Below are 12,330 nucleotides of genomic sequence, written 5' to 3'. Positions count from 1 at the left end.
CGGTTTAATATTCACATTACTGGCGTAGACTTGGATCGCATTATATACTTTTTACACAAATTCCATTCAACATCTCTGTATGGCACATATGGGAATATATGAACCTGGCATCTCCTACTGTCCCTCCCTTCTCCATGGAGGCAATCAAACAGGGAACAGTTGCACAACATTCATGACTCATTTAGGTTTGACGCCGCCGCGGTGACTGACATGACTCAGATTGCCTCGGGGTCATTCAATTATGCAACATGTAACATACTGTCTCTTAAATTGTTCTGAACCATTGTTTTCCCATGTTCTCATTGAGATACATTCTGCGTGCCAGTGAAGTGAAATATTTTCACATATAATCTTACTCAACAGTTTGTTTTAATAGGTAGCAGTGATATGCTGTAAATGGAAAATGTCAAATGTGTGTAGATCTCTACAAGTAATCTATACAGATATGTGCACAACAGTGTAATGTTCAGGTGATCCTTGTTGATAACATACTCCACTGTCAAAACAAAATAGGCATAGCCCAAACAGAACAAAAAGTCCAAACAGAGTAAAGAAATGTTACACTGATTCGTACTGATAGAGGCATGTCTGTGGGCTTTTAAAACTGAGAATGTTCTCACACCTCTATTGAAAGCAGACAAAGAAGGTATAATATGTGGTGATGAAGTTTCAGACGCGGGACAAAAGAACGGGACAGAGAGAATGAGGTGAGGGACAGAAAGGGAAAAGAGAAAGATGTATGTGAGCGGGTGGGAATGAACCAGTAAGGGCTGCAAACAGGTATGAATTACACTTATCTGTGTGTGTTTTATTTCTACTCTTAGGAAGACAAAAATGTCTTCACAAGGATGTGGAATAGGGGACATCTGGCATCTTTAAAAGTGGGTAAGTGATAATTGGGTTTAGGGTTACACGTATGAACAAAATACAGTTTGTTGGATTAAGAGGGGTACAGAGGCTACTTTAATTGTATACAGGATCTATCTGTATATGATTCATTTGCATAATCTAAGGTACTCACTGCAAACTCATAAAAGGTGAGTAACGAAAAGTGAAATTTAGGATTCAGTGGATTTAGGGCACTGAGTATCTAATGGTAAATGTTGTGAGTGGCGAATAGATTTGTTTAGGGTTAAGATCAGGTCAGGCAACACTTACCACAGGCCCTGTCACACATATCCGTATGACAGAAACGTATGCTGGCGTATATGAAAATTTGTCAGAGTCCAAATATATAGTATCACTTCCTTATACAAATAGAGTAATAGAGTATCACTTCCTTATACAAAATGTATCAGACGATTACCTAACGAATGCATAAGATATACAAAAATATGGTGTATACAAAATATGGGCAACACGCTAGTGTACGTTGATATAAGGTAAGGTATAAGTAGTATTCGTTAAGAGCTCACTGTGTTACGCTGGGGTGCGTTGTTGAACGCTGATGTTTTGAGCATGATCAAAATTACCAGACGTACCCGACGTGTGCTTCATAAGATATGCAGACGTTACGTTACGTTAGACATACGTGAATACGGAATACGTACGTGAATACTTACCTACGTAAATATAGTACGTGAATATTTACCTACGTAAATATAGTACGGGAATACTTACCTACGTAAATATAGTACGTGAATACTTACCTACGTAAATATAGTACGTAAATGCTTACCTACGTAAATACAGTACGTAAATACTTACCTACGTAAATACAGTACGTAAATACTTACCTACGTAAATATAGTACGTGAATACTTACCTACGTAAATATAGTACGTGAATACTTACCTACGTAAATATAGTACGTGAATACTTACCTACGTAAATGTAGTACGGGAATACTTACCTACGTAAATATAGTACGTAAATACTTACCTACGTAAATATAGTACGTAAATGCTTACCTACGTAAATACAGTACGTAAATACTTACCTACGTAAATACAGTACGTAAATACTTACCTACGTAAATATAGTACGGGAATACTTACCTACGTATATATAGTACGGGAATACTTACCTACGTAAATATAGTACGGGAATACTTACCTACGTATATATAGTACGTAAATACCTACGTGAGTACGTTAGAGGTACGTTAGATATAGGCTACGTCGGCTGACGGTGAACCCTAGAGCCAATTTATTGATATATTAAGCTTATCCCTGACGACCGAGTAACTTATTAAACGTGTTTCTACAGTACAGCTAGCGTTCAGCTAGCGTTTTGGGAGCTTATTGTGGTTTGAATATAGTATGTAGGGTCCCTGTGAGGAGCTCATCCTCACTTCTTCACAGCACGTCTTGATGAACACAGCAGAGAGCATGCAGGTTGCTGAGAGGCTGCGACAAGAGTACATTCTAGCTGTTCTCCAGCATGATGTGAACCAAATGGCACTTTTCCAGCTCCGTTGGCCAGATGCTCTGATACGTTTTGTATAAGTAAGTGATATCAATGTTTGACATGCGTATAATAATTTGTTATGTATACGTCAGCTGCAACACCACTGTCGAAAAGTTGGATGTATTTGTACTCTGACAAGTTTTGAGTTACTTTTCATATACGCCAGCATGTTTCTGCCATACGGAACTGTGTGACAGAGCCGTGTGTCTGGCGTGTTCGGCGTGTCGTCTGCGTCCTTCGAACGATCACAACTTACCCTTAAGTTATATCAACGTATTGCCGATATTTTGTATGCGCCGGCATACGTTTCTGTCATACGGATATGTGTGACAGGGCCTTACCATAGTAAGTGTGCAAAATAACATATATAATATATAATCAAGATGCACAAGCTACATACAAATCTCCAACTGCAGAGCTACTCTGTTATCACACTTATTATAAAGAGACCTTTTGAAAAATTGAAAGAGCATAAGCATCATAAGTAAGCTCTTTACTGTTTCTCTGTTTCTGTAGCTGCCTGATCTCAAGGCCATTTTTTATGATGTATCTAGAGATTTGAATTTTGGCTGAACTTTTGAATTACCCAAATGTAATAACTGTTTTATATTTGGGGAAGCTATATTGTTTTGAAATGGCATGTGTTGAAGAGGCTGAAGTATCAGGTTTTAGGTATGTAATGAATGAGGTCTATGAAAGGAGCTCACAGGTATAACAATATAAAGTGTGTGTGTGCATGCGAGTGTGTGCGTGTGTGTGCATGCATGTATGTATTAGAGAGACACTGAGAAAACCAGTCTGAATTTCATTGTGACAAGCAGGGAGGCGTGGTACAGAGGGTGGGGCCAGGCTTGGCCCCTGCCTAATCCAAACCCATTTAGGCTATAAGAGGAGACCAGTCCTCCCAGCTTCACAACAACTCAGGAAAAACATCTACCTACCGTGTCTGTCTTCTCATAGTCTTCTCAGCCTCTAACAAGAAAACATGGGTAGACAAAAGGTGTATTTGGACAAACTGGCCCGGTTCTTCCAGATCCGTAACCTGCTGCTTCGCCAGGCCCTGGCAGAGTGTCTTGGCACCCTCATCCTTGTGGTAAGTGTGTGTGTGTGTGTGTGTGTGTGTGTGCGTGTGTGTGTGTGTGTGTGTGTGTGTGTGTGTGTGTTGGATGGATCTTACATTGCAACATCTCATGCTGAAATAGATGGGGGAGTTATTAAATAAAAAAATTCAAAGCTGCCAAGCTTTTAAATTGCCAAATGCTGTGAATTATTCGGTATGATGATAACAGCTGAACTCTGTCCCCTCTCAAAGTGTTTTCTTTTCTCTAAGTACTCTCACCATTCAATTATCTTTATGTTGCAATACAATCAATTACACCTCATATGACAGCATTCGTATTGTATACCTTTTTGTATTGCCATGTTTGAAGAGTGATGAATTTATAAACCACTCACAGACTTCAAAGCGAGCAAAATGACACTGTATTATTTGTATTAGACAAAGAGTGTAATTGTAGTGTTATTTACATGAACAGACAGGTTTGATCAGGACTTCATGCTCTGTTAACAAAAGCGTATTTAAGATAACACAACCATATTTGCTTAAAAGCTGCGATCCCGGAGCCAAGACCTCATGACATCCTATTATCCTTTTATTGTGTGTTTGTATGCAGGAGAACGTGCAAGTTAATGTTAATGTCAAATAATAACTCAGTATCACAGGCATTCAATTACACACTGCACTTTCAAACATCAGTAATGACTTATGTTAGCCTTTTTTTTTTATCACAGACTGAAATCTGAAATAGTAGCTCATTATCTAACTCATAAAAGCTGTTTCTGATTAAAATAAACATAACAACATAACATAAGAACATTGTTTCATTGCAGCGTAAACAGACACTTATTTTGTTCATTGAGTAAAATAGATCCAGACCCGGGGTATTCTACACTGATAAACAAAGGCTACTGTTCTATAAAGAGCATTTTATTCTAACCCCTGTTTTGGCAGACACTTGACACTTAACATAAAATGAGTTTTACAGTTAATACTTTAAATACTAGTTCCACAACCAGCTTAGTGGGCAACCTAAAGGCTCCTGTAATGGTTTAACATTTATAGTGTGGCTGTGCTGTGTTTTGTGACTCACTTTCCGTGATCAACAAAGCCATTTATAAAGGCATAGAAGTGTGCTGCTTTTAATTAATGTCAACATTTTATTCTGAAACCAATCCAAAATAAAAAAATTTTGCATATTTCCCTCCAGCAGAGCTTAATCAGAAATTGAAGAAGCTAGGTATCATTTTTAAACAAGTCAATTGTATGAACACAGATATGCAGTGGACAACTACTCAATTACATAAGGACTGAAGATATTTAACAACTGTTAGTCACACAATTCAGCATGTGCAATGACTACTGATGTGACAGAAAGGTGTGGCACAGTTATTTAGTAGGTGACACATGTCGATGGCAGCACTGGGAAAGTCCGTGAACAATAGACATCACATCACAGATTGACTTCATTTCTCTTCTATCAGAGATCATTTCTCTCTCGCTCTAAAATGTATCTTTTTAAACGATCCTCTCTCTCCAGATGTCAGCCTGTCAATATATGTTTCTACTAGGGACAAATGAAACAAAGCAAACTGCTCATTAGTAATCAGCGACTTGTGTAGGATGAGCTGGCAGGATAAGTGACGTGTGTGAGGGTGTGGGTACAGTAGGTGTGTGTGTACTTTCTTTGCATGTATCACTCGCTCCTAGCAACGTGTTAATATCATTAAACAGGATATTTCTGAACTCAGTTCATGCTGAAGAAATGTGTCGCGTACCTACGGGCTGATGTCAGTCCAGTGTGTTTGGATGTCTGTTGTTCATGCTCATGTAGTGGAATGTATAGTATCAGGTCAGTCAGTCTAAAGGGGGCTTTGAAAAGATGTGCTTGAGGGTCACCTATAGGCAGTTAATGTATTTGGTTATCCTACTGTAACTGTTTTGTTAACCCCTCAATGCACTCTCACAAAGTGCACTTCATTTTCCACTTCAAACCACTGTTTGCACTGTTCCCTGCTTTGAGTAGCTGTAAGGGGGGGCTTCTGAGGCTCTTCATCTTGAATTTGAAAAGATCACACAGGTACTGATTTAGAGATTGGTTCCAGGCCAGCAATTTAAGTTTTGCCTTCAGCTACTAAACAATTGCCAAATATATGTTTGAGTAGCTGGCTGCTGTGTGGCTTTCTTTAATAAGCTCCCCGACTGTGCTAAAAGCTGGGAGTAGCCGCATGGATGCATGACCAGCTGAATCAGCCAATTGAGAGTTGGTTGAGGAGGTGGTGGGGTGCAGTTCACTGCAAGATTACAACAGCAACATGGCATGTTGGAATTCTTGGAAGACACATTAGTGAATATGAGAATACTCACAGCTCCCAGATACAGTGTCGGATTTAAATGAGACCTTTCTAGTGGATTGTGAAGTAAGGAAGTTGACCCTTGCAAGCTAATGCAAAAATCATTTGGTAGCCAATGTCTTTGACAAATCTGTGAAGTGAAAAGTCCTAAGATTTTAAATTTGTATTGTTACATCACACGAGTCCATCATGGCATAACATCAAGGAGATATTCAGCCACACTCTAAAAAGCAAAACTAAGCACATTCTAACATGGAGCTGATTTATGTAGTATTTTTTTCCAGTAATGGCTGGCTTCATCAGGGGTGGAAAAGAGTTTAGACTGAGCCCAGTGATGATGAGCTCCCCTCAGGCGCCAGTCCCTCCGAGTGTGGTTCCCTCAAGCTAACCTCAACATCTGAGTCCTGCAGTCAGCCCCCTGATCCTCATCAGGGGGCTTAAAGAGCAGCAGGCTAGACATAAACCACACATATTCCTTTTACCGAACTCACACACATAATCATACAGTGTGCAGAATAAAAAGTATGGCACCTGCTTGGCAGAACTGCTCTGACATCTAAAGATAACACATTCCTAAATCTTTCTTCTTTTTGACAGAATCAGTCACAACACATGTTTTCCTCTTTTCTCTCATCCAAAGTGAAAACAGAACTTTTCTTCCACTTCCAAAATAAATCAGCTGGGCAGTAGAAGTATCAGCAATATACTGTACTCCTGTGTGCTATTACAAACACAAAGGAGCTCATTTAATGGGTCTTTGTTCCACTGGTTTCACTGATAAAGATCACATTGCCTAATTTCACCTCTTGGCTTGACCTTGATTAACTGACAAAGCACTAAATGTACAGTATTCATGTTTGGTTGAGATACTGGTTACGGTTAGTGTGTGGTGTGCAAAACCTTCCACAGGGAACATCCAAGAACACTGATGAATGTGCATTTTCTTTTCTTTAAAATCACAAATTAATTTGACACACAGTACGCATTACTTCATCAGATTACTTGTTATCTCTGCAACATAAACTACTTATAAACTGTTATGTGCATAATTGGATTGGAGCCCAGCATAAACCTGCTTTTATTCGTTCTCTTCAGATGTTTGGCTGTGGTGCTGTGGCGCAGCTGGTGTTGAGCGGTGGTTCCCATGGCATGTTCTTAACAGTCAACTTTGCCTTCGGCTTCGCTGCAATGTTAGGCATCCTGGTCTGCGGCCAGGTATCAGGTAAACAAAGTATTTTAATTAAAATGACAGGAACCCACTTAAACCAGCTTTGTACTTCTATTAATCAATCTGGAGTCTGAGTCTGAATATGTACTGACATATTGTCACCATGTACATTTGTAGGTGGACATCTGAACCCGGCAGTGACCTTTGCCCTGTGCCTGCTCGGAAGAGAGCGCTGGAGAAAGTTCCCCATGTACTTCCTCTTTCAGACAATCGGTGCCTTTTTTGGCGCTGCTATCATTTTCGCCATGTACTACGGTAAGTGCTGAAGTGGAGCGAAATTTCAATAAATGATCTTGTTACAGCCACATATGGACAGCTTTGTGTTTTAGGTTTCACACATTCTAAGTGCGTCATTTAAACAACAGTCCAAACTAAAAATGTTTAATGCTTTAGTTTGTTGTTTGTATACTTTCAGATGCCATGTGGGACCATCCTGGATGTTTCAATGTGACTGGGCCTAATGCCACAGCTGGCATTTTTGCTACCTACCCTGGAAAACATCTCACCCTCGTCAATGGCTTCTTTGATCAGGTAACCTTTTAAACATTGAAAACAGCTATTATACACTCAATTTAATTTGACGAATATAGGTGATGCAACTCAGGTGTCCAACTCACAATTCCCTTTTACGTGTCCCCCTCTCCAACGTAGATAATCGGAACAGCAGCGCTGATTGTTTGTATTCTGGCTATTGTGGATCCATACAACAACCCCATCCCTAAAGGGCTGGAGGCCTTCACTGTGGGGTTTGTGGTTCTGGTCATTGGATTGTCTATGGGCTTTAACTCCGGCTATGCTGTGAATCCTGCCAGAGATCTCGGACCACGTATTTTCACCGCTATGGCTGGGTGGGGCAGCGAAGTCTTCACGTAAGTGCACATATTTTTAAGCATTTTCCTTATTAATTGTTAATGTGAACTCTACTTTGCAACATTCTCACCGTGCCCTCTATCTGTTGACCATGTAAGCTTGAGACAAAGTAAAACACATTTCTTTTAAATAACAAACTCTTTTTTGTCACTCCTCAGGGCTAGAAACGGCTGGTTCCTTGTGCCCGTCTTTGCCCCTTTCCTTGGCACCATCATCGGTGTGATAATCTACCAGCTGATGGTTGGCTTTCATATGGAGGGAGAAGAACGTGACGTAAGAGATGCAGAGGAGGAGAACGTCCGACTCACCAATATCAACACCAATGACAAACCCAAAGACACTAGCAAAGAAGTTATCTGAGGGTGTTGGAGAGCTACACACACCGACATATGCACATTCTGTAAATACCGAGACACACCAGCATTTTTCCTTCCAGCCACAACTGGGTTTTACAAACCATCTTTACAGCTGTTGGGATATCTTCCAAGTTAGCTGTGTGTTTGTGGGAACAGGCCACTCTATTTTCATTATCATTTTATTGTATTATATTGGAGACAACGATTGTGTGTGAGTGTGGAGGGGAGAAACACAACTTCAGAAACACAGAATTACATTAATTCATGTAGGAGATGAACATTTGGATCTTAGATTCTATAGCACTCCAGTTTAAACAGTATTGTATGATTTATACCAATGTAGTTTTATAAAACTTGTATTTAAGACGTATGTCTTTCCCAATTATTTTTGTATGCATTTTGTCAGTCCAGAACTTTTCACTGTTGACATTTGAATTCAGGGAAGTTATCAAACTTCAACCTAAAAGTTTAAATATTGAAGAATATTATACATTTTTAAATAGGCTAGTGAAATGACACTATCCATGTAGTCTACGCTAATGTCGACTGTTTTTATAGCTGAAACATGGCGGTGAAGCTAAATCCTTCCCACAACATTCTTCATTTTACCACGGCTTTCTAAAAGCAACCACATTAAAGCAGCTATCTTTTTACATACACTCTCTTTGCCCTGTTTAAGTTCGAATCAGCAATTGTTAAACAAACTGATCATTATGGAGATATGCGATCAGCGAGCAAACTAACGCTTTGTATGAATTAAATGTTATCAAAAGAATCATTGTAGCCTTCTAATTTCAAGCTTGACAAATATCAGATATCTGATGACAGTGATATTCTATGTACAGCACAATATTATCTATCTGTCTTCAAGTAGTTTATGTCAATTCATTTGTTTGTACCTTGCATATGACTCAACGGTTGGGTGGTAAACTGGAGTGTGAGCACATTGATAGTTTGTAAGTAGGTTGAGGGGAAATGCTTTTGTACTGACACAATAAAGTTCTGTTTTTGATTGTTGCATGAATGTGGATCATGTTTCGTTCTTGTGTTGCGCATTTACAAGAGAATGGACGGTTAAAAGAGAATGTAACCACAGTTAAGATCTAAGACTACATAGTGATTCACTCAGCTATGCCCTAATAATGATTTTATGTTCCCAAAAGGAGACCTGCTCCCTCATTATGTTGTGCAAAGCAGTGTTTTGCACTGCTATTTAAAGGGTTCACTTTATTTCCAAGCATATCTCAGTATCCACAGACCACAACTGGGCCATCGTCCTTCAGAGCATAAATGAAATCAGTCCTATTTCTCCGTGCCGACGTTTCATTTTGATAGAAACGCTTGCCTTCTTGACACTTGCACAGGCAGGTCTAAATGTGCCTTGTCTTTTTCCAGCTTAATATGCCCACTCAATGTTTTTTATTTTTTTAGAGAATTTCAGGAGAATCACACAAAAGGGCAATTCTGATGTATCTGGTATGAATCAGCAGTTTTTATATAATTACTTCCAACAGGTCTGAGCAGGTCACCTTGCATGTGTGGAGTAGATTACTGCCTTGCAGTTTTCCAAACAGACAGGTTTCTACAATTTCTTTTTTTCATCTCGATGACAAATGGGAGACTCATTCAATCATAGTGAATCAAAATGACATGGTATTACCGTTTAAAGCTTTTGTGTGTAAAAAAAAAAAAACCAGTATGAATGATTTACAGAAATGAACAAAGAACACTCTTTGTGGTGCATAATTTAGCCTTCAACAGAGGCAAAAACATAATTTACTTATTATTACAAGCAAACAATACTGATGAAAATGTAAAGGTACCCCTAATGCTGTTTGCTTTGATGGTTCCATGTCTATCACGCTGGCTGATTTTAGAAAGACCAATAGATTGAGGACACAGAGAGGCTAGCTCCAAAAACCAACTTCACACCAAGTTGCACATAGACAAATTAAGCAACTAGCTGGTGAACATAGTGGAGCATTTAGCAGATAAACAGACAGCTATTTCCCTCAGGAGTAGCTGGAGACCAAAACATAGCTAGAAATAGAGGGAACATTGGACTAAGATTCACCAGGTGGACATATTGAGTCCAAATAAGTGCTAATGGTGCTCTGTATCTGCCAAATATCAACTAAAAAGGTGATAATATATCAGTGTTGAGATTACAGCTTGTTTCCGCTGCCCCCAAGTGGCTAAAGATTCTGCTGTTGCATGTTTAAGTTTGCAGTTTACACTTCCTATATTAATTTAAATCCAACTCAACTAAAAAAAATTGTATTTAGTCATCCTTTTCCTGTGTGCAACCTGGTACTTTAAATGTGCGTTGGCAGCTGGAAACACTAAGATAAGAGACAAGTAAACACATTTGGACGGACAGTAAGGACCACACCAGGTTCTAAACAGACCCGACGTGACATTTGAAGGCACATGCTGTTTAACGTGCTGCAGCTTTCCTCAAAACTTTATGATACATTTGTAAATTCCCTAATTCGCTTTCTCGTTGAGAGTTAGATGAGATGAGAGACTCTTATCTGTGTATTAAGTATGGAGCTGGAGCCAGGAGGCAAAAGACGAAATAAGTTCTGTGGCTATTTCTTGCTGAGGTAGGTGTACTTCAAAGAAAGAACCCTCTAGTTCCAGTATTTATGCTAAGCTAAGCTAATCGAATGCTGACCCTAAATCCATAACGCGTAGAAATCAGAGTGGTATGAAACTCTTAGCTAGAAAGTAAACAAGCATATTTCACAGAATGTCAAGTTATTCCTTAAACATCTGAAAGCCAGCAGCATTACATTCATCATGACGTAAACTGTCAGAGAATCAAAACCAGATTGTTTTTCATCTGATGAAAGAGTATGTTGGCGCATCTTTGAACGCATCAGCAGTAAGAATATTTGAAAGAATTCCTCGCAATAGGCGATGAAATAAGAGTTTCAAGTTTCTGCAAGGTGATGGCAGTGAAGCTGAAAGCCATTGTAATGAAACACCGGTTCACTGGAATTAAGGAAATTCTCCGAAAATATCTTAACTATGTTTTGGAAACTTGTAAGCAGCAATGTAAGGAACACAGTCTGCAGTTATTGGACTAAAAACTGCAAATCCGCCAGGATGATCCTTTAAAGAGCTGATCCAAGCAGCACTCACCAACCTTGTGGCTGTGGACATGTGTTTTCCATCTCGAGCTGCCTTGCAAGGTAGCCTCCAGTATGCTGCCTGAGGCTCAGACGGAATTCTAACATTTGATCAGGTTTAACGTATTATGGCTCTGTAAGATATTGTTTCAGCGAATTTTGGAGTCATTATTTTCAGGTCCGTAGGATTCCCTTAGCTCCAGATGCAGCAGCTAGTCTTTGCCATATTTATCGAACTTTAATTAGCATAAAATGGGATTCTGGTAAGTATTGATCATTGCATGTGCGCATACAGATGATTTCATCTGCATAGACCTTGCTGTTGAATAAATGTCTGTAAATATCATATCCAATGTAGCCAATCATTTGCCAGTTGTAACCAGCCACGAAAAAAGAATAAAAGAAAAACTACATGTTTTAGCAGCTCCTCAGCTTTACAAGAAAAGCAATGAGAACATTTATAGTAATCTCAATAACAAAGTACATAAGCTTACATTTTGAAGGAAGAAGCATACCTTGTGTACAAAGAAAAAGCGCCCCTCTTCCCAAAAGAGAAGGCTTTCATGTTAAACCTGCATTATACCCTCAATATAGCATCTCACATACCACGTATATTCCTTTTTACAGGATCTGGTACCGAGTATACCTGTAAACTCTCCATTATATCCCCTAGGCCAGGTTGAGTCTCATCAAAGCATTTGCACCTGGCTACATTTCAGCATTGCATAACACACTTTCACAGGAACAACAAGCTGATGGATATGTGGAAAACATCAGCAGCTTCACCCTTTTATTACAATGGCTGGTATACAAATAAAGACAGACAGGAAGAAGAAAAAAAAAAGAGGGGAATTGCCCTGGTAAGTTCAAACAACTTTTACCTTAAATTTTATAGCGCAATAAAATGTATCTCACACAGTTG

General features: G+C 39.2%; 1 protein-coding gene across 1 annotated transcript; it reads left to right on the top strand.

The window, feature by feature from the left end:
- Positions 1–3,345: 3,345 nt before the first annotated feature.
- aqp3a (aquaporin 3a) lies at positions 3,346–9,242 on the top strand. The gene is made up of 6 exons (XM_029439629.1): positions 3,346–3,502; positions 6,916–7,042; positions 7,166–7,303; positions 7,464–7,579; positions 7,700–7,917; positions 8,077–9,242. Exons 1-6 carry the CDS (start codon positions 3,395–3,397, stop codon positions 8,276–8,278), a joined length of 909 nt encoding a protein of 302 aa, XP_029295489.1. The 5' UTR covers positions 3,346–3,394; the 3' UTR covers positions 8,279–9,242.
- The last annotated feature ends 3,088 nt before the right edge of the window (positions 9,243–12,330 follow it).

Source organism: Cottoperca gobio, chromosome 9 (assembly GCF_900634415.1).
Source record: "Cottoperca gobio chromosome 9, fCotGob3.1, whole genome shotgun sequence".
Classification (NCBI taxonomy): domain Eukaryota; kingdom Metazoa; phylum Chordata; class Actinopteri; order Perciformes; family Bovichtidae; genus Cottoperca; species Cottoperca gobio.
The sequence above is the reverse complement of the archived record's forward strand: the minus strand, read 5'-3'. Positions and strand labels throughout refer to the sequence as shown.